The sequence below is a fragment of the Musa acuminata genome, chromosome BXJ2-1 (assembly GCF_036884655.1).
Source record: "Musa acuminata AAA Group cultivar baxijiao chromosome BXJ2-1, Cavendish_Baxijiao_AAA, whole genome shotgun sequence".
Taxonomy (NCBI): domain Eukaryota; kingdom Viridiplantae; phylum Streptophyta; class Magnoliopsida; order Zingiberales; family Musaceae; genus Musa; species Musa acuminata.
In genome coordinates this window covers 13,649,548-13,671,580 of record NC_088338.1, presented here as the reverse complement: position 1 = coordinate 13,671,580, position 22,033 = coordinate 13,649,548, and the positions used below count along the sequence as shown (strand labels likewise).

Below are 22,033 nucleotides of genomic sequence, written 5' to 3'. Positions count from 1 at the left end.
GAATCAAGATCTTTTATTCTCCTATGTTCCTTTTTACTATTTACTAAAAAGAATATCTTTTTTCGAAATTCATGACTTCAGATTTTCCTTATTATTTGGTCTCCTAAGATTTCTTTTCGTTTTTTTTTAAGGAGATCAAATGAATCATATCTTTTGGTATTCACATGATCTTTGATATTATATCTTTCTTGACATTATTTTCATTATGTACAATTACCTTGTATTTATGATTTATTTATCTTTGTCATGATTTGAAAATTGATGTAAAAAGAAAAGAATTATAATATTATATTCTTCTTTCTTTTTGACAATTACAAATGAGGAGAAAGATTTGCTAGCTTACACAATTTAAGAAGAAGCAAAAACCTTGTAAACGCAAAAATTCCTAACTTGCAAAGAAAGAAAAGAAAACTTACTAGCTTGCTCATCTCAAAAGAGAAACAAAATTTGCTAGCTTGTACATTTCAATAAGATGTAAAAAAAATGTTATTTTGCACATCTAAATAGAAGCAAAAATTACAAACTTGCACATCATAAAGAGAGATAAAACTTACTAACTTACTCATCTCAAAAGAGAAGCAAAGATTGTTATCTTGCATATTTTAAATCGAGAAAAATTTGCATGCTTGTATATCAAAAGAGAAGCAAGAAGTGCTATCTTGTACATCTCAAGAAAAGCAAAAATTTTGCTAACTCATCTTAAAAAATTTGCTAGCTTATATGTTCTAAAATGATGTATATAATGAGAAGTTATGATGATACAATATAATGTACTTTGATATTTTGATACCATAATAATTTGTAATGGTTTGGAATTATGCATGTGTAACAATACAAATAGTATATGATGATGTTATTCATGATTAAAATCATTTTAACGTGAATTAGAAGGTAATCAATTGATAAATTTCAGATTTTGATGATGAAATCAATTGATGAAAATATGATTTAATGTGTGTTTGAGTGATTAGGGACTAATCTCGATCAAGGAAAGACAAATCGATTGACGTAGGAAGAAGGTCAAAGTAGAACATATCAGAAGATTGGACATCGGGCCGGAGAACTAGTCAATGGGCCGGAGATCGAAAGTTACGGGAGTCAAATAAAACATGCCGAACAATATAGAATTTACATTTGTAATCAATTGTGTCTAAATCGAGTTAGTTTAGATTTAATTGAGTCGGTATTGCGGTTCTTCTAATATATTTAATGTGAAATCCTACCTTTGATTTCTATTGATATTTCTGTGCCCTTAATGATGGAATCCTCTATTTCCAAGTCTCTTGCCGCTCGATGAAAGCAGAAATTGTTATCTTTGTAGGATTAATACTTCAAATTTAATTTTGTAGAGTCATGCTTGTTGCACAGATAATGAGGTTTAGCATTAATATAATATTTCTTTGAGGCATAACCGAAATCCTTTTTATCTGGCATTAACTTGGAACCACGTGCATCTAAAGCACCTTTTACTAAAATCAGTGTAGTTGTATGCAAACCTAGAGCAATAGCATGATGAACCAAGAAATCCCCAGGACCTATTGTTAAGAAGAGTGAATTACTATTCTCATTAACAGCATTCAACCAGCCCGGTAACCATATGCTTCGACCTGCATTGAATGCTGGGCCATTCGTTGAAGATAAGAGTACATCGAACCCATATGAAGTCTTACCATGAGCGGATTGTATCCATTGGTAATATACTAATCAATCGTTGATATAATATTGAATAATATCGATGTGCCGAGATATAATATGATGAGATATACCAACAAATCAGTATATACTGTTTGTATTGTTATTATTTTATTATCTAATGATTACAATCGACAAATAGCTTAAGATTAAGTGATCAGTACGTTAGTTATGCTGTATAAGAGATTTGGTTCATCTGAAGCAGTTGGTTTATGCTTATGATTTTTATTTCATTAATTTGATGTGGAATTAACTGCTCGAATATACACATTTTGGTGCATGAAGTGGATGGGAAGCATCCGCAATTTGGCTAAGCAGGAAGGGTTTTATTGAGATCAATGAAGGAAGGATTCATCTCAAGAAAATGATGGAGTGAAGAGTAATCATCAGATCCATTATCTATTATTGTGACAGAGTGCTCAAGACGAGATCGTATTCGATCCCTTCCTCGATAATTACAGCCGGTCGCATAGTTGCCGAACAATAGTAGTGCAAGAAACGGCATCAGCTCAATCCTTTTGGCTCGCCCGGGCACACTTGGCTTGGACTGCGAGAGTGGCTGTCGTCCCCTCACATCCCGCGTCCGCGCCGTAGGTCGCCGCCGACACCGGCAACACGCAGCTGGCCTTCCCCAAGCAGGCCTGCCATGGCAGCACAACATGAATGCATCAGTTGAGTTGCTTCACGTACGCACACGTTTATGATAAGTCGGATGTTTGAAAGGTTACCTGCTCCACCACACTCTTGGCCTGTCGCGCATGGCAACTCCCTACGGTGAAGTTGCCGCAGACCCCGCTGGGGTTGCCGAAGCTTGCGAAGACGATGGAGCGGATCACCTTATCTCCCGTGCACGTCAAGGTGGCGTCTGGCTTCAAGTCGTTGACGACGCTCTGGATCTGGCTGTTCTTGATGGCCCATGACCTGACTTGCGGAGGGTTGGACTCCGAGACGAAGCTGCAGATGTTGTCCCTCTTCACCGTCATGATCAGTATGTCCTCCGGCTTCCCTCCGCGCTCCTCGAAGACGACCATGAGATTGTCCTTTGACTTCAAGAAGGATCGCGGCACGTGATAGCTGCAGCATGGGGTACACCATCTTAGTAACCGTGCGTTCCTTCCATCGGCATAATGGCATTGGCTGATTACTTACATCGATTGAGAAGGCTTCCCGAGAGGGCTAAGGTAGGAGACCCAGTAGCGACCGATGCTTTCGCCATTGACCCACACCTGTCCTTTCCCCATGGACTTCAAGTCCACAGCAACAGGGTCCTTTCCGTTCGGAGCATCAAAGTATCTCTGGGAAGAACAAGGCTCAGAAACTCGATGTGACTGTGTTGAGACAAAAGACAATGACGTGCTTTACCTTGTACCATGTGATCGGAGAGTCACTCTTCGCGTCCTCCCACTTAAAGGAATCCACTTTCTTCTCATCGTAGATAGCCTTCCTCTCTCCTTCCATTGCAACCTTGGCGACGGGGAATCCAACGCCAGTGAGTTTGCTTGCATTTCCTTAAGTAGAATAGGGACCAAGGAGGAGAAGGTGAAGTACCTTGTGCCCCCACACGTTCTGCGACAAATCTAACGACCCTGCGTTGAGACCTTGGACGACGACGGTATGAACCCCGGAGAGTCTGTGTTCCAAGTACGCTCCACTATCCTGCATGGATGAAGCATCGAAAGAGTCACCTCATTGCACTGCTGTTAGTTTGCAGAACAACTTAGCTTGCTTTACCGGCAATCCCACTGTCATCCCCAAGATAGCCACGTCATTGGTTCCTGCCTGCAGATCCATCGGCTTCTGGAAGACAAAACTTTTCTCGATTTTGGTTCCATGTCCAGATCCTATGTATTTGCCGTTCACAAAGGCATGCATTGCATGGCCAAGGTGCGAGACTTGGAGCACAGGCCGGATGTCATGTCGCATCGATAGATCGTCTTTCTCCAAGTTGAAGCTGCCGAATATCAACTTATAATCATCAAACCATCTTCCTAGATGAGAATCTTCTGTAAAGAGGAAGACAGTTAACATACCTCGTCGCGTACCAAAGGTAATCCGTAGTATCTTTGGTCATGTTGACTAGTTCCTGAGGCCCTTTGGCTTTAATGGAGGTGTCCCGTACGCTTGGTGGCTGCTCCACGTACATCTGCCACTTGTTGTTCTTGCTGTCTTCCTTTGCTGGATTGAATGTTCTCGCATTGTGCTGAGAGTTAACCTGTGGAGGTGCAGCAAGAGTTACACTACTCTGCAACACCCTCTGTTCTCCAGCCTAAGAAGGATGACAGGTTTCACGGCCTACTCACCATCTGATTGTTGTACACCACAGTCTTGCAGTCAGGGAGGATGCTGATGGAGCGGCGAGGGAGGAAGTACTCCGTACCTCTGAACTTTACGGTCCCATCTCTTCGTGCGTTGGTGTTGGTTAGGAAAGCCACGCACACGTTGTCTTCGGGTATCTCATACAGTCTAGCCTGCAAGCCCAATAAACCATCTCATTGTCTCAGTTCCTCTCTGCTTTCAATAAAATGGTGATCGAGCTCATCTTACCTCAAAACCCGAGCCGAAGCTTTGGACGGAAGGAGATCCCTTTAGAAGAGCCTTGCTGCACAACTTCAATGCATAGTGCAAGTCCCTGAGATGACCCCATTTGGGCTCCTTCGGCAAACCTGAATCAACGTCATGAGTTGAGATGAAGATAGAAGAGACTATGGCGAAAGCTCCCGGCGTCATACCGTATTCATCAAGAGGGGCTTCATCGTAGTATCTCGTCATCACGAAAGCAGCTCCTGTCCTCCCAAAATTGGTTCCTCCGTGGTACTGCAAGCGCATAATGTCATAGATTCTCTAATCTTCTTGATATCTGACGAGTTCTCGGAGAAGGAATCCATACCATGTAGTAGTTCACCAGTGTTCCGTTCTTTGAGAAGAAGCGTGCCACAGAGTACGCGATGTCCTCTGCTGATCTTTGAGATGGTGGATCTCCGAATACCCTGTACCTGAAATAAGCAAGCATCGAGGTTGCTTAGATTCATTCCTGCAAAGATACACTGAAGAGAAGGCTGTCTTCTTCATGGAAACTTGGACTTACTGAGCTGTCCAGTTCTCGGTCCAAAGGGAAGGCTTCGTCCGATCGTCTGGGCCTTGAAATGTATCTCCACAGTTCCTTCCATTGCATGCGTTGATCTACACGCATGACACAGTGGTAATTAGATTAGACATACCTACAGCATCACCATCAATCTGCAAACCTGAACATACCACTTCACCAGGAGGATCATTCTGTTTGCACATCACCCACGGCACTCCGGTGTCGAGGCCGACAGCCATGTTGCCTGCCCACTTGATGTATCTTGCGCCGCCCTCGAACGCTCGTGCCACGTTGTTGTACTCGTTCTCGATCTGGTCGATGAACAAGCATGGTCGAGCAGTGAGAAGCAACAAGAGAAGAGAATACGAGAGAAACCGAAGGAGATGCAGAAGCTGAACCTGTGCTAGAATGATGGGACCTCCTTGAGAGGCGAACAGTTTCTCATCCTTCATCTTCTTCACGATCATCGTCGCGAACCTTTTCATATGGTCCTGCATCCACCAGCAAAGTCTTAGAGAAACACAGCGACATGTGGAGTGTACCGCAAATTACCTTGAAGGGTTTATTGTCCGTCCGGAAGGTGATGTTGGCGACTTCCCTGAGCCAATACGGCAACCCTCTGCGACAGATCAGAGAAGATCATGAGACTGATAGGATCTGAGCCGTTAGGAGTTGTAGAGACGAGGAAAGAAAGGTCATCGATGCACACCCATGGTTCCATTCCGCTTGAATGAAGGGACCGAGCCGAAGGGTCACGTACATCCCTTGCTTCTGCACCAGCTTGATGAACTTCACCAAGTCGTATCTCCCTTCATAGTTGAACTGTTGCAGGCAATCACATGGCTCGGCCAAATCATTTCATATAGATTGGAGAATCGTACGTTCATCCGGTTTCATCATTTAGAGCCAGCTTTACCTTTCCATATTGAGGCTCGTGACCGTTCCAGAAGACGTAAGTTTGGATCACATTCAGCCCTCCTTCCTTGGACTTCTTGATGATATCTGGCCACATCTAATCACCAGAAGCAAATCATATAAGACATCAAAGGTCGTGCACCATGTTGCTGAAAGAAAGCTAAGAGGATTTGCTACCTCAGGTGTGCTTCGAGGATAATGGACGGACCCCGAGAAGAGCAACTCTCGCTTCCCATTTATGATCAGAGAGCGGCCATCGTAGGTCACCCCTCCACCGCTATTGGCCTGGCGAGCCTCACAGGTGGCGGCCAGGACGGCGAGGAGGAAGACAACGATGAAAGACCGCGCTGTGGTCTCCGAAGACACTGCCATGGCTTCTCAGTTCTTTTGCTCCAGGAGTGGAATAGGATGTCTTCCTGACACTCTAAAGGTAGATAACAGACCGATGGAAGGGAGGGGGGGCCGCGCTCGTCCTCTGCATGAACGAGGAACGAGAGCAGGAGGCGGAGGCCCAGTACCCACTCGGAGGAAGGAGGAGGGGGGAGGCACTTAAAGGGAGGGAGGGGGAGGCGAGGAAGGCTCGGTCCTCGTGAGGCCATGAAAAGCTCCGGGAAAGAAGGCGATGCTGATAATAACAGCCATTCGCCGTTGCATGGAGGAGGAGCAGTATGCGGCCGAGCTCCTCGCTTTTTGACTACTCAACGACAACCACCGATAAGCCTCTCAAGATTTTGTGGTTGACCAGGTCACATTCCCACATATATTCCGCGGAAGCATGAAGCCACCATACCTAATAATGAGATTACAGTGTACTATATAAAAGTAATATCTTATTCTTTTTTATTGTCATATCCTAAAGATTTTCAAAATATAAGGCACTAAATTTAATATTAAGTGTGAAAAAATAAAATACTATCATTTATTTTAAAATATGTCAAAACCTTTATTTTTTTATTTGAAACCATTCAACTTCTCATACAAAAATATTTTATAATGCTTTAAAAACTATAATAAAATTGATAATTATGATTAGTGAGGATTTGAATTAATTGAAACTCGATTACGATATTTTGGTTCATTGTAACCAAGTAACGTCTCATCATCTTTTGGTGTCATTTTTATTCTTTCATGATAAGTAAATACGTACATTATAAAGATTATTTAAAAAATATAAATCTAAAATTAAGGTTAAATGTGAAAAAAAGGGATTTATCATCCTTTGTTTTGATATATATGTATATATATATAGTTTTTAATTTCCTTCTAAAAGAACTCAAATCCTCAAATAAATCATTATATGAAATAATTAAAGATGATGAAAATTTGAACTAATTAAAGCTATGTTATAATTTTTTTTTAAAACAGAACCACAATATGTTTTATTCAATAATATAAAAACATTGTGACTCTATTTAAAAATATTGTAACTGATTTAGTATGTTTTTATGATTTTGAAGAGTTGGGTTCCCCGTAGCCTTTTTTGAAATAGGTTGACATCCGTAAAACTAATTCAAAACATGAGGATTTTTCCAAAAAAAAAAAAATTGACCATAAAATTATATGTTTTGTCACCAAAGCAATAATTTCCCAAAAAAAACAAAAAAGTAGTTATTTCTTGCTAAGACACTGGTCCTGCCCGTCGGCCTACCCGCCTCGTAATAGGAGTAGAACAACGCGACCTGCACATGGTATGACAGGTACACGATAGGGTAAGGGAACTCTGGTTGATAAAGTATTGCTCGCGGAAAGCAAATTCTTTAAGGTCGACGTAAACTCTGGACACTCGCTGGCCACCTCAGCCAACAGCGCATCGCGATCCACGTGGCACTGAGAAGGTGCGCGTGTGTGTCAGGTGAGTGGGTGTAAGTTTGTGCCTCACTCGAACGTCGCCGCGCGTCCACGTGGTCCTCTAGGATTCATGATTCATTACTATGGCCCTAAGTGGCACAAATTGGAAGACGGCGACGTCGGGTCTCGATGTTGCGATTGCCGACAATGTTCATTCATCTTCTTGGTTGGGGCGCAGATGTGATGACGTGCAAGGTGGGCCTTGGTGTCGTTATCTTTCTCTCGCTCTCTGTCTGCGCTCGATATTAACAGAAGAAGGGGTGAAGAAGCGGGGTGCTCGTAGCGGTCCTGGTGTTCTTGTTCTTGGTTCATGTGTTTCTTCTTCATGTCAAGGGGATGGAGGGGTTTGGAGCCGAACTGGGAGGGGTTGAAGGTGGGGTTGGTGAGCACGGCATTGGGGTTCTTTGGGTTCGGGGCGGGGCTGACGGCGGGCGTCGTCGTCGGGTACTACATCTTCATTCACTTCCAGCCTTCCGATGTCAAGGTACGCGCCGCCGGGTTGATTTTGTATTCGGTGATGGTTTGTTTGATATGAGTTTCGCGTTACTTTTGACTTGGCATGGGAGGAATCGAACAGGTAATTGAGCTTCTTGATCCGATGACCGAGCTGCAATTCCTTGAATGATAATTTCTATTTTGTTTTGGTGGAAATTGAAAACCTTAGTGCTCTAAGTGGGATTCCATGGTGTTGAAATGTGATGTTCTATCTGAATTTTCGTGTGCCTCAATTGATTATCGCAAGTTCTTGTTGTTCACTGCTTTTGGAGGATAATCACCTTTACAAAGTATACAAGTTAGGGCTTTTCCGATGTGGAGCTTGACATATGAACTTCAGGATGATGATCTGGTTTAGGGTCTTTTGTAAAATGCAGATCAATTTGGTAACCCTATTAGTTTGTGGACCAAGCTATATGTGTTCTACTTTCAAGCTTTATATGATTTAATATCTCTTAGAATCTCGTGTGAGTTAGATTTTGCATAAATAATTACACATCTAGATCGGCAACTAGAAATTGCAATTCGATAAATCAACATTGAAACATTGGCAACAAGTTTATGTCCAGAAACTTAGATATTTGTTCATTTCCTGTATTATTTGTGCTTGTTTTCATAAATTTTGGTTGAAATTCCATGACAACATAGTTGTAGTGGTTTACTGTGTGTTGTTTATAGAGTTCCTTGCTTTCACAATTAACATAGGTCCAACCAGTTATGCCATGAATTATTTGTGTTGCTTGCTCTCTCTTTCCCATATCTTTTTAATTTTTCGTCATTTTCTTTACATGTGTGTCTGCATTCTTTTTTCTTTTTCTTCGCGTTTTGTAGAAGGTTGGTTCCATTTCTTTGGGATGTCATTTCCCATACTTGAGTGGCACATACAGTCTGGATTCTGGAAGCTGCTAGTACATATCTAGACAAATAAAAAAGGAGAGTGCATTTCTAGAAGGTGTTTCAAATGGTGAGTTTACTTGAGAAATATTTGGTCCTGAAGTGGGCCATAGTGTCACGGACTTAGTTGGAATTGCCTAAGTCGCGAGGCACCCTTGCGGCAAAGACGCGAACTTAGCTTGCGTTGCCTAAGTCGCGCTTCACCCTTGTGATCAAGTCCCGACGTCTCGCGAAAAGGGGAAGCTTTACAAGCAATTCAGCGAGCACCTTGCATGCACAAGAGAAAAGAGGGAGAGGAGGAAAACAAGGACTTTAGAAGGTTGAACGAACAGCTGCAAGTCCACAAACAACTGCTCACCAGGTGCCGAGCGCGACAACAAGTTCCCGTCAATGTAACGTGCGAACTTGTGAAAGATTGTTCAACGCCCGACACTATACCGAAGCCCCATCCCCCATGGTGCCACCCGGTGGTTCCAAGGTGATGAGATGGCTGATGTTTCGCGTGCAGCAACGGGTTGCAGAAAATAGCCCGTGGCACGCGAAAACGAAGCTATTTTGGGTTGTTTTGCTCGGTTCGGTGAGCGGTCGTACTGTAGCGGTGCAACTTGTTCGAACTTACATTTTTACAAGCAAAAGGACTTAAAACCATGCTAAAACATACTACCAAGCAGTTGTACATGTAGATTAGAGCGACGAATGGTTCGTTGAACGGAGTTGTTGCGGGTGCGCGACGACCGTTCGTGACATTCTCCCCCACTCAAACTGTCGACGCCCTCGTCGACGTTTGTTGGTAGTTGTTGATAATTGTTTCTTCATGTCGTAGGGCATCTTCAAGCTCCTAACTGGCTTCAGTTCGGGGAAGCTTTCGCCACTTCACCAAGTACTCGGTCTGCTCAGCTCCAATTGGTAGCTTTATCTTGCGATCCGCTAAAATAGTTTCAACTCGCTTCTCGTATGAGACTCTGGTGGGGGGTAGCCGAGTTGGAACACTTCGGGAAGCATCTTACGGATTCGAGTGGTAGGCTTTTAGGTTGCTGGCGTGAAGAACATTGTGAATTTTGAACCACGCCGGCAGCTGCAACTTGTAGAAGACGTTGCCCACCCTGCTGATAATTGGGAAGGGCCCTTCATACTTGCGCACCAATCCTTTGTGTACTTTGTTCCTAAAGAATTGGAGTGATGCTGGTTGCAGCTTTACTAGTACCAAATCGCTGACCTTGAACTCTTGCGGTCGCCTTCCCAAGTCTGCCCACTTCTTCATCCTTTTTGCCTCCTTCTCCAAGTAAGCCCGCGCAATATCTGCATTTTGGTGCCACTCCTTTGCGAAGTGGTAGGTTGACGGACTACTCCCAGTATACCCGATTGCCATGGTGTGAGGAGTTGACGGTTATTGTCCTGTAATGATCTCAAAGGGGCTCTTGTTGAACGCAGAGTTCCGCTGCAAGTTGTAGGAGAATTGGGCAATGTCCAACAACTTCACCCAATCTCATTAGTTGGCACTCACGTAGTGCCAAAGATATTGCTCTAGGAGCGAGTTTATCCTTTCGATTTGGCCATCCGTCTGGGGGTGGAGGTTTGTGGAGAAGTATAACTTGGACCCCAATAATTTGAATAGCTCGGTCCAGAATCGTCCCAGGAATCGAGCGTCTCGATCACTGATGATATTGTGCGGGACTCCCCAATACTTTACCACATCCTTCATCATCAACTTGGTCGCCTCCTCTGCTGAACAGTGTAGGGGAGTAGAAATGAAAGTTGCATACTTTGAAAATCGATCGACCACCGCGAGTATCGATCCGAGTCTCCCTACTGTGGGCAAGCTTGATATGAAGTCTAAGGAAATGCTCTCCCACGGCCTTTCTGGTACGGACAACGACTCCGAAAGTCCCACCGGCTTCCGTTGCTCTATCATGTCTTGTTGGCAAGTGAGGCACGTTCGAACATATTCCTCCACATCAGTCCCCATCTTCGGCCAATAGAAGGCCCTCTCCACGAGAGCTAAGGTTCTGTGAATGCCGGGGTGTCCAGCCCAAAGGGAATCGTGACACTCTCTTAAGAGTTCACGTCTCAGATTGTCCACTCGAGGAACATAAACCCTATTCCCTTTGGTGTAAACGAGTCCCTCTTGGGCCCAAAACCGTCGTGTCTTGCCTTCTTTAATGAGCTGTATCAGGGCTTCTGCTTGGGGATCACTGTACAGTCCATCCCTGATCCTGGAAAGGAAGTTGGAGTGCAACTGACTTGCTTGGCCTCTACCCTCCAATTGTACGGCATTCACATGCTCCACTTTCCGACTCAATGCATCGGTCACGACATTCGCTTTTCCGGGCTTGTACTCCATTGCCATATCAAACTCAGCCAGGAAGCCCTGCCATCGTGCTTGCTTTGGGGAGAGTTTTTTCTGAGTTTGGAAATAGCTTAAAGCAATATTGTCTGTCCTTAGTACAAAAAGCGATCCAAGAAGGTAGTGTCGCCAAACTCGTAGACAGTGGATAACCGCTGTCATCTCCTTCTCGTGCACCGGATACCGCCGCTCGGTCTCGTTGAGTTTGCGGCTCTCGTAGGCCACCGGATGACCCTCCTGCATGAGTACTCCCCCAATAGCGAAGTCTGAAGCATCTGTATGGACTTCGAAGGGCTCCCCATAATCCGACAATTTAAGCATCGGTTCTTCCAATATAGCAGCCTTTAGATCTTGGAATGCAATCTCACATTTATCAGACCACCTCCACGACTGCTCCTTCTTCAGCAACTCCGTCAATGGAGTCGCACGCTTCGAATACCCCGCTATGAAGCGTCGATAATAGTTGACGAAGCCAAGGAAGGATCTCAACTCTGGCACCTTCTTTGGAGTTCGTCATTCCGCAACCGCTTGCACCTTCGATTTGTCCATCCGAATGGAGCCATCACCGATTCAATGCCCCAAGAATAAGATCTCCGTTTGGGCAAAGTAGCATTTCTCCCTTTTCACGAACAAAGTGTTCTCCCTGAGAACCTTGAAAATTGTCCGAAGGTGCATGATATGCTCCTCGAGCGTTTGACTGTAGACGACAATATTGTCCAAGTAGACGACCATGAACTTATTCAAATACTCCTTGAATAGCTGGTTCATGAGGGTACAGAACATGGCCGGAGTGTTGGTTAAGCCGAAAGGCATCACCAAGAATTCAAACGCTCCATACCTGGTCACACAAGTAGTCTTCGCTTCGTCGCCTTCAGCAATGCGTACCTGCCAATACCCCGACTGAAGGTCAAGTTTTGAGAAATACTTGGCTTTGCCCAACTGGTCGAACAAGTCTGCGATGAGCGGGATGGGATACTTATTCTTCATCGTCACTTTATTGAGGGCTCGATAATCGACGCATAGTCGGAGGCTCCCATCTTGTTTCTTCTGGAATAGAACGGGAGCTCCGAATGGTGCTTTAGAGCTGCGGATGAGACCACCGCTTAGCAGTTCACCTAACTGCTTTCTGAGTTCTGCCAACTCTGGCGGGGGCATGCGGTAGGGTGGTCTCGCTAGAGGCTTCACTCCTGGCTCCAACTCGATGAGATGATCCACGCCTCTGCGTGGCGGTAGAGTTTTCGGCAACTCGGGTGGCATAACATCCGTGAACTCCTTCAGGACATTCGTCACCACAGCAGGTTCATGAGTGGCCTTCTCGTCGAGTGGCTCTAGCTTCATAGCAGCCACGAATGTTAGTTCGCCTTTTCGTACCCCTTTCTTTAGTTATAATGCCGATATATGTTGGGGTTCCCTTGTTCCTCTTCGAGAAACGAGAACCACACAGGGGTCGTCACCTCCCATCACACATAGGGAGTTAAGGAACGACATTGGCACTAACTTCGCCGCGTGCATAAATTCCATTCCAAGAATCACTTGGAAGTCATCCAATGGCACCGCCATCATGTTTGTGCTCCCGCTCCATGTTCCAATCTTGATGGGAACTCCCTTTGCCAACCCGGAGATTCGCTTGGCCTCCGAGTTCACCGCCTTCATTTGACTTGGGCTCTTATCCAAGATCAGCCCAAGTCGCTTTGCTTCTCGATCAGCAATAAAATTGTGGGTAGCGCCCGTGTCCACCATTGCACAGGTCGTTTGGCCATTGAGCTTAATGTCTACGTACATCAGCTCGCCACTTCTTGCTTTTTGTAACCTTGTCTTCGTGTTCTCCCCCACTTGACCCTGCATGGCGTTCAACAAACGTATTGCTCCCATCCGGGGTCCTTGCGACTCCTCATCGCCGGTGTTGGATTCAGAACTACTCGAACTAAGAGCGACAGCCTTGCCCTTGTCCGATCGAGGGGGGGGGGGGTGAACGGAAGCTGTTAAAGCATTGAGTGCCTGTTTTTGTGGGCACTCCCTCACCATGTGCAGCCCTCCGCACAAGAAGCATCCGCCAGGTTTCGAGGCCTTGCCTTTCGGGCTTGGCCCTTTGTGGGAACTCTTCTTCCTCTATTAGCCCCCGAGCTCCTTCCCTCGAGAATATTTCGGAGGGCGATTGCTTGAAGATTGTTTCCTTTTTCTCGGGTCTTCGGAGGAAACAAAGTCGATGAGCCTTTCTGCGGCAACAATTGCCCTGATCACGTCGGCGATATTCCTTCGATGTAGTTCTTGTTGAGCCCATGGCTTCAAACCATCGAGGAAGCTGAACAGCTTGTCCTTCTCAGACATGTCCTGTATATCCAGCATTAGCGCAGAAAATTGCTTCACGTAGTCTCGAATGGAAGTATTTTGGTGGAGTTGTCTCAACTTCTTTCTTGCGACGAACTCTGTGTTCTCCGGTGGGAACTGAGTTCTCAACTCCCGCTTCAGGTCCTCTCATATGTTAACTCGACACCGACCTTGTTGAATCTCCTCCCAACGGGTTCGCCACCAAAGCTTTGTATCTCCGTTCAGATACATTGTTGCTATAGAAACTTTGGTTTCTTCAAAATCAGGCCTTGTAGCTCGAAAGTATTGTTTCATATCAAACAAGAAATTCTTGAGTTCTTTGGCATCTCTGGCCCCTCCATAACCATGAGGCTCGGGTGCCCTCAAGTTATGTGGTGGCGCAACGCAGGTGTTGCTTCCTCCCGCATTTAGTGCTCTTGTAAGCATGGTCACCCTTGAAGTGAGTTCCGCCACAACTTCCTGCAGGTGTTGCACGGAGTCTTTGGTGTCATCTGACAATCGGTCGACTAGGGCCTCAACCTTGTCGATCCTGGACTCCGCTTCTTCTTGCGAGCTTTCTACCCCAACAAGCCTTCGTTGGCCATGGTAGAGTTCCTCCAAGCTCGCTTCAAGAACATCCAAGCGGGTTTCCGTTGTTGTGAGTCTCTCCTTGTGACTCTTTTTCCCGGTTGCGCCTCCTCCGCTCGTGGAGAGCAGCCAACTTCTCGCTCATCATGTTCGCTGCCGCGCTCCTCCTGAGCGGCTCCAACAGCATGAGAGCGAGTGTACACTTGTAGCCCACCTGCGGCCGCTTAGGGCAAGGGTCCGGCTTGCCTCGTCTTGCTTGATTCGCCACGATGCTTTGCCATGGCGAAGTTGCGAAGTTCCTTCGCTGCTCGCTCAAAGTGCTTGCCCGCTCTGAAACCACAATGCCACGGACTTAGCTGGAATTGCTTAAGTCGCAAGGCACCCTTGCGGCAAAGACGCGAACTTAGCTTGCGCTGTCTAAGTCGCGCTTCACCCTTACGAAATGCGTCCGCAAAGATCAGCCCACTTGCAACCTCTCGCAGGTCCCGAAGGACCTGTAAAAGAGAAAGTTGATTAGTTCGAAGAACGAGCGATGGACAAGTCCCGACGTCTCGTGAAAAGGGGAAGCTTTACAAGCAATTCAGCGAGCACCTTGCGTGCACAAGAGAAAAGAGGGAGAGGAGGAAAACAATGACTTTATAAGGTTGAACGAACAATTGCAAGTCCACAAACAGCTGCTCACCGGGTGCCGAGCGCGACAACAAGTTCCCGTCAAGGTAACGTGCGAACTTGTGAAAGATTGTTCAATGCCCAACACTATACCGAAGCCCTATCCCCCATGGTGCCACCCGGGTGGTTCTAGGGTGTTGAGATGGATGACGTTTTGTGTGCAGCAGCGGGCAGCAGAAAACAACCCGTGGCACGCGAAAATGGAGCTGTTTTGGAGTTGTTTTGCTCGGTTCGGTGAGCGGTCGCACTGTAGCGCTGCAACTTGTTCGAACTCACATTTTTACAAGCAAAATGACTTAAAACCAAGCCAAAACATGTTGCCAAGCAACTGTACATGTAGATTAGAGCGACGAACGGTTCGTTGAACGGAGTTGTTGCGAGTGCGCGACGACCGTTCGTGACAATAGTGTCACGGACAAAACTGTAAACGGGGTGTTTGATGTAATGTTTATGTATATCCGTGTCTTTCGGTTTTGTTTATGCTTTGCATAACATATAAGGGGTTAGCAGTAGGCTTAGCAGCCCTATTTTCTTTGGTTTTGGTGGTCGTCCTAGGCTTGCAAACAAAGGTTGTGTCATGTGGGCACTTGTGAGGATTTCGGTCTGTAGTAGACCATTTTGGACCCTTTGTTGTGCAACCGTTCAGAGCTTGTGCTGTTTGTAATTTGCATTGGCTATGAAGTGTTTACTGAGATGATTGCTTGTGGATCCCGAGTGAGACGCTTTCTCTAACCCGTTTTCTCTTTTGTAAGTCTTAAGGGACCATAAGAGGTTTCGGGGAGGCTGACCTTTACGGACGGACACGTAAGGGTGCCACACGACTTAGACAAAACCAGCTAAGTCCGTGACAATAGGGCACAAGGTTTAGTCAGTTTCTTTCACATGCTAAGCTAACAGTCGTGTTGTCAGAACTGCCTTTCAAGATCACTTAGCTGAGGAACATGTGGTCTTTGGTATCATCCTATGAACAACTTTAGAGAAATTTGTAATTATGATGGAAAGATGCCTGACAATATGAAATAAAGTACTGTTCATGAGAACAAATATTAATGTGTCAAGTTTATAAATACAAGGTGAAATAGAAGCAGTGGTCCATGTTAAAAATTGTTAAGGAGAACGAATAGCAAAATGTTTGAGTAGGCCAAATTGGAATTATGCTGATTCTTCATCTACTATTCTTCCAAAGATATCAGAGAAGTTATGCAGAAATGTTGTCGTTTGTGCTCAACTAGGTATAGTTCCTAATGAGTACAATATGACAGAAAATGTCTTTGTGGGTTTGATATGTTCGGATGAATTACTAGGCGATATTAGCCAGTTTAGAATGCTGGTGCTGCTCTAATGGCCCAACCCAACAGAGAGCTGAGAGTGGTACAGCATCACAATCTCCCATGATTTATCATATGAGAATGCAAGGCGTAGACTTGTATAAATAATTTACAAACATATTTATACACTTGGAATCATAATTAAATAAATAAAAGTTATTCATAACAGGCTCGGTCAATTATATTGCATCCTTAAGGATTTAAAATATTGAAATCCAAATAACATTATTATCAAAGTCAAATCCAAACTCAAGAAAATTCAAATGACAACACTTGCCCATATCTGGTCTAAAAAGCTTATTTAGGTACACCATTTGCTTCTTACTTTTGAGTTGGTGGTGGTCACACCGTAATCAATTTTTTAGAATACATGTGCACCCTGCAGTTGATCAAACAAATCATTAGTTCCTGGTATGGGATGTGTATTGCATAATATTGCTATTGGATTCCAGTAATCAATACAAAGTCTCAAACTTTCATCCTTCTTCACAAATAAAGTAGGTGCATCCCAAGGAGAGGTGCTAGGTCTAATAAATCCCTTGTCAAGCATTTCTTATAGTTGTTCCAACTCTTCCAATTTCATTGGTGCAATGCTATAGGGAGCTTTAGTGATTGACCCAATACTAACTATTAAATTCAATCTCTTTGTCATGTGGAAATACTAGCAATACCAGTTCCATCAACGATCAACTGCTACTTTCGCAATGTTAGTGCTCCTTTTTTTGTTCTATTATTTTCACTTAATTGAAATTTGAAAGAGGTACTTAATGGTTTGGCCACCTTAAAGGCAAGAAGCTAGTGTGAATCTCTCGTATATAGCGGTTGAGGCAACTGATTATTCTGAGTACCTGCTTCCCAGTTTATTTGACAGTTAGAATAGACAGATTGCTTAGGTGCTGTCCAGCTGCCTGGGCATTCCCCTAATTATTCAAGCTGAAGATGGGAGCCATCCTGTGTATGACAGCTGTCTAATTATCCTAGGCAGCTGATGTTAAAAACAATAGTTGTATGTTTTCTTGGTTATTGAAAATATGAAGTTTTGTACTTTGATTTGGTGCTTTTATGTTACTTCATTAGTGTCAAATCCAATATGGAAGTCGACAAGAAAGTGACTTATGCTTACCCATTTCTCATGTCAGGATCCTAAAATTCGTCCACTTGTTGAAGATGATACCCAATCATTGGAACGCATGCTTCCTGAAATCCCCCTGTGGGTGAAGTATTCAGACTATGACCGAGTATGTATGCCATTTTTATTTTTTTGAACTGGAGTTCATGGATGGTGTTGGTTGAATATCACAAACTGTAGCCTTACTTTTCTATCTCATAGTTAATGTCTCTCTTTTATCTCTTAGTTAATACCTTTTTTTTTCATTTGAAGATTGATTGGTTAAATAAAATAGTGGAATTGATGTGGCCTTATCTCGATAAGGTATGCTTTGATTCTAAACCTTGTAGAGATCTTATCATGCAAGTACATAGAAGTGTCTCATTTTACTTCCATATTAATGGTCTTAATATTTGTACAAGGCTATCTGCAGAACTGCAAAACAAGTTGCAGAGCCAGTAATTGCAGAAAATGCTCTGAAGTATAAAATAAATTCAGTTCAATTTGAAACGCTCACTCTTGGTTCACTACCTCCAGCATTTCATGGTTAGTATTTGTGTAATTCGTGGGTTTTTTTTTTGTGTGGATGTCTTGTGTTTTTCTTGAAGCGACTTTCTTTTCTGAGAAATTCAGGAAAAGACATTCTCTTTTCATTTCATTTTTAGTTCAATAAGTGTTGTCAAAAGAGATAGGACTTGGTAGTACTTTGACATTTTAAACCCTTTTTAGTAAGACAACACAAAATCCCCAGACTACCTATATTTGTTAAAAGGAAGAAATTAGTTTATATTGTCATCTATTAGAGTATCCTAGGTTAGCCTTAATAATTTAATGGCAATTCTACGGACAATAGATTATTTGTTCCATTAATCTATTATATTTCTCATTAATGTTCTCTCCTGTAATTTTGACTATTGTATGATTCCAACTCCATTCCTGACTCCTCATTTTCTTTTGTATTTTCTGATGAGCTCCATCCAAGTATGATCTTTTGTCAGGAATGAAAGTTTACATTACAGAAGAGAACGAGCTTACTCTGGAACCATCACTAAAATGGGCTGGGAATCCCAATGTCATTACTGTTATTAAAGCCTATGGATTAAGATTGACCATACAGGTCAGTAACATATGCCTTATTCTTGATACATCTGGCTTTGGTGCCTGTGTGCTGGTTCAGTTGTATATGACAGCAGAGGGTGACTTTGGAGTCAGAAATGTTTGTTAACCTTTTGGCAGTTTTATATTTTCAGATGGTAGATTTGCAAATCTTTGCTGCTCCACGCATTACTTTAAAGCCATTGGTTCCCAGTTTTCCTTGTTTTGCAAAAATCTGTATGTCTCTCACAGAAAAGGTGTGTAACAAAATGAAAACGAACTCCTCACTTGATATTATTGTTCCTTGTTATGCATAAGATGTGCAGCCATTAAAAAAAATTTGTTATTCCCTCTTTTACAGCCACATGTTGATTTTGGTCTCAAACTTCTTGGGGCTGATCTTATGGCAATTCCTGGTCTTTACAGATTTGTTCAGGTTGTTTACAGTTTATATTTTTCTTGTGCCATCATAATATTTCTAAACTTTTGTCTCTCTAAAATTGTTAAAATGCCCATTTAGTTCTAGAGATGTTTAAATAAGCTTTTAAATGAACCTGTTAATACTAGTTCAAATGTTATTTAGTAAATATTATATTCAATCAAATTATAATTGCTCTTAGAATCCTTATTATTTACATCCTGGACCCAAAGAGTTGATTTTGTTGATTTTGTTTGGCATTTTTTCTTTACGTAATCGTTACTTGGTTTTCTTACATGTGTTTATTCATTTAACTGCTCAAGTTTTTGTATCATCTATTTTAGCTTAATGACAGAACAACTCATAATATTAGGTAAATACACTTACTATTCAACCTTCATTTGTATACAACATGCCGTTGAAGATCTGGAATTCACGGTCAACTATATGTACAGTAAAAGAGGCCTAAGAGGACATGCTTTCACATATGTATTTGAGAACCTTTTTTTTGGGACTTCAGAAACAGAGTTGCAATGGAGTTTACAAAGAAGGCTTGATGCCTTTTCTTTGAAAATTGTTAATTGTATTAGACTATTGCTATTTTCATGATATGTCAGAGCATCTAGAAATCTCGTAAAGGTTTATCATTTTTTAGTTGATTTTGAATTCATTAAAATTCTTCTAATTAGGATTTAAAATTATTGATTCGCACTTGATATTTTTATTAAATATGCAGCAAATTACCTTACCTGTATTTTTATGGTTCCAATGCTTAATTCTTTTCTCTGACGATGATGTTGGACCATATGCAGGAGACTATTAAAAACCAAGTTGCAAATATGTTCCTGTGGCCTAGAATCCTGGAAGTGCCAGTTCTGGATGTCTCAAGGTAATCTGATGCTAATATGTAGTTTGAGAATCATTAAGTTGTTATTCAGAAAAAATAGATATTGACTTTATTATTTAAATTAAATCCTACGTGATTTTTCAGAGCCTCAAAGAAGCCTGTTGGCATTCTCCATGTGAAGATCATCAAAGCATACAAATTAAGAAAGTTGGATTTTTTTGGAAAATCAGACCCATATGTGAAACTTAAGCTTTCTGATGAGAAGCTTCCATCAAAAAAGACATCTGTGAAGCATAGCAATCTTGACCCTGAATGGAATGAGGAATTCAAGTTTGTTATCAAAGATCCAGAAAATCAAGTTGTGGAGCTTAATGTCTATGACTGGGAGAAGGCATGCAATTTTCACGATACATTTGTTTCCTATCATATTTTCCATAGGGTTTTGTCTGTATGCTTATTTATTACCTCATTGGATGTCTGTTATTATGTTTATGCATATGATTTTAGGTGGGTAAACATGAAAGAATGGGCATGAATGTTATTCAGTTGAATGAGCTTACCCCTGATGGGCCAAAAACTCTGACACTCAATTTGCTTAAGAATCTCGAAAGTAGAGATGTTCAGAGTGACGAATCGCATGGACAAATTGTTGTGGAAGTGACATACAAGCCCTTTAAGGAAGAAGATCTGTCAAAAGATATTAGTGAGAACGCAGATGCCGTAGAAGACTCTCCTGATTATGGTCCATCAGGTGGTGGTTTGCTTGTTATCATTGTTCATGAAGCTCACGATCTTGAGGGCAAACACCACACAAACCCATATGCAAGGATCCTCTTTAGAGGAGAAAAGAGAAAAACGAAGGTATCTTGTGAATTGGTTGCTGATTACCAGTTCTTTGTGTAATGTTTCTGCAATTTATAATTGATTAATGAGATGATTATCAATTTATGGATGCAGCACATAAAGAGTAACAGAGATCCAAGATGGGAGGAGGAGTTTCAATTTGTGTGCGAGGAACCCCCAGTTAATGATAAAATGCAAGTGGAGGTACTCAGTAAAGCACCAATTATTGGCATATACTCTAAGGTATATTTGACATGTCATTTCTGCAAGAAATCTGGTAGTATGTAAATAGGATAAATACATAATGTTTGTTGTTTAACTCATTATTAGATTGTGCATAATTCAAGTGTTGCTTAGATGTCAACTGCACCTATAGAATTATGTCATTTCTGATGATTGAGGTACCTGGTGATTCTCCAGGATAATGTGTTCTGAATACTAGCAAGATAATAGTGAAACAATTTGCAAGATAAATAACTAGAACTGTGTAATGTCCATCTCCATGATCCCATATATTCACCATAAAGGAAAATTAGAAGACAACAGTAGTAAGCAAAGAAATATCATCCATAATTTCTCTTTCATTTAAGTTGTAAAAGAAATTGAGATCCCAGAAATGTCTTTTTTTTTTATTTACTCTGTAAAAATCCAAGATATGTTCATTTTGTAAGAATTATAACGGACAATGATAAATAGGAAAGATGGGAATGTATAAACCAAGGTTCGCCGTACCGTACCGTACCGGCGTTTCGACCCGCGCTCGGTATGGTACGGTACGGGTGTACCGACCGGTATACCGAGGTGTACCGAGCGGTACACCCGGGTGTGCCGAGCACTGTAGCAGTACTACAGTACTACAGTACTGCTACAGTACCGGAACGGTAAGAGGCTGTCCGCGTACCGAAAGTCTGTCGGACCGGTACGTACCGCCCGTACCGGGCGGTACTGTTCGGTACGGCAAACCAACTATAAACACTATGAACTTTATAATGAAGGAAAGGAAATTTGAATGACTAATTTGTAGTCCAAATTATGTTTTCCATAGTTATTATCACAATGTTGATTTGTTATTACTGATTTTTTATTTGATGGTTATAGCAGCAATGTTTCTTTTGATTCTTGTAATTTCCTAGTCTTAATACTAATCTAAATCATGCCATTTTGTTTCAGGAAATTTTGGGATATGTCACCATTAGCCTCGCAGATGTTGTGAACAGCAAGAGAACCAATAATACATATCATCTCATCGACTCCAACAATGGCCAAATTCAAATAGAGATGCAGTGGAAAACTTCTTAGAGCTTTCAAACGAACTAATCCCAGCACCGGCTTAGTATTTGAAACATGAGGGAAGAAGTTTCATGGTAAAGATATTTGGCTCATGAATCACCTTTTTGTTTGTATTCTTGATAATATGATGTTTGTGTTATCGTGGTACAGATGTAAATTTGATGACAAAATAATCCAGTCTTCGTGAGTGTATGGGTCTCTTATTGGGTAAATAAATCTGGGATTATATCAATTTGAATCATTCCAGTTTCCCTTTCATATCTGAAG

At 42.5% G+C, this 22,033-nt stretch overlaps 2 protein-coding genes across 4 annotated transcripts; one reads left to right on the top strand and one right to left on the bottom strand.

The window, feature by feature from the left end:
• Positions 1-2,065: 2,065 nt before the first annotated feature.
• LOC103999126 (beta-galactosidase 11-like) lies at positions 2,066-6,226 on the bottom strand. 2 transcript variants are annotated; one of them, XM_009420789.3, is made up of 18 exons: positions 5,870-6,225; positions 5,694-5,789; positions 5,487-5,599; positions 5,330-5,396; positions 5,176-5,268; positions 4,948-5,088; positions 4,778-4,872; positions 4,580-4,685; positions 4,422-4,506; positions 4,237-4,355; positions 3,993-4,160; positions 3,723-3,904; positions 3,424-3,643; positions 3,241-3,348; positions 3,055-3,156; positions 2,842-2,987; positions 2,421-2,766; positions 2,066-2,333 (listed from the first exon to the last, which is right to left on the bottom strand). In XM_009420789.3, the coding sequence occupies exons 1-18, from the start codon at positions 6,062-6,064 to the stop codon at positions 2,202-2,204; spliced, it is 2,514 nt and encodes an 837-aa protein (XP_009419064.3). In that variant the 5' UTR covers positions 6,065-6,225; the 3' UTR covers positions 2,066-2,201. The 2 variants fall into 2 exon arrangements, with proteins under 2 accessions (XP_009419064.3, XP_064949659.1); XM_065093587.1 differs by having other exon boundaries at positions 4,237-4,506; positions 5,870-6,226.
• A 1,443-nt stretch (positions 6,227-7,669) lies between these two features.
• LOC103998903 (synaptotagmin-2) lies at positions 7,670-22,024 on the top strand. 2 transcript variants are annotated; one of them, XR_672755.3, is made up of 13 exons: positions 7,670-8,024; positions 17,305-17,403; positions 17,547-17,597; positions 17,696-17,819; positions 18,272-18,390; positions 18,524-18,625; positions 18,730-18,804; positions 19,599-19,675; positions 19,778-20,024; positions 20,141-20,494; positions 20,591-20,719; positions 21,647-21,840; positions 21,917-22,024. XR_672755.3 is itself a non-coding variant. In XM_009420514.3 (12 exons), the coding sequence occupies exons 1-12, from the start codon at positions 7,851-7,853 to the stop codon at positions 21,773-21,775; spliced, it is 1,680 nt and encodes a 559-aa protein (XP_009418789.2). In that variant the 5' UTR covers positions 7,670-7,850; the 3' UTR covers positions 21,776-22,024. The 2 variants fall into 2 exon arrangements, 1 of the variants encoding a protein (XP_009418789.2); XM_009420514.3 differs by having other exon boundaries at positions 21,647-22,024.
• The last annotated feature ends 9 nt before the right edge of the window (positions 22,025-22,033 follow it).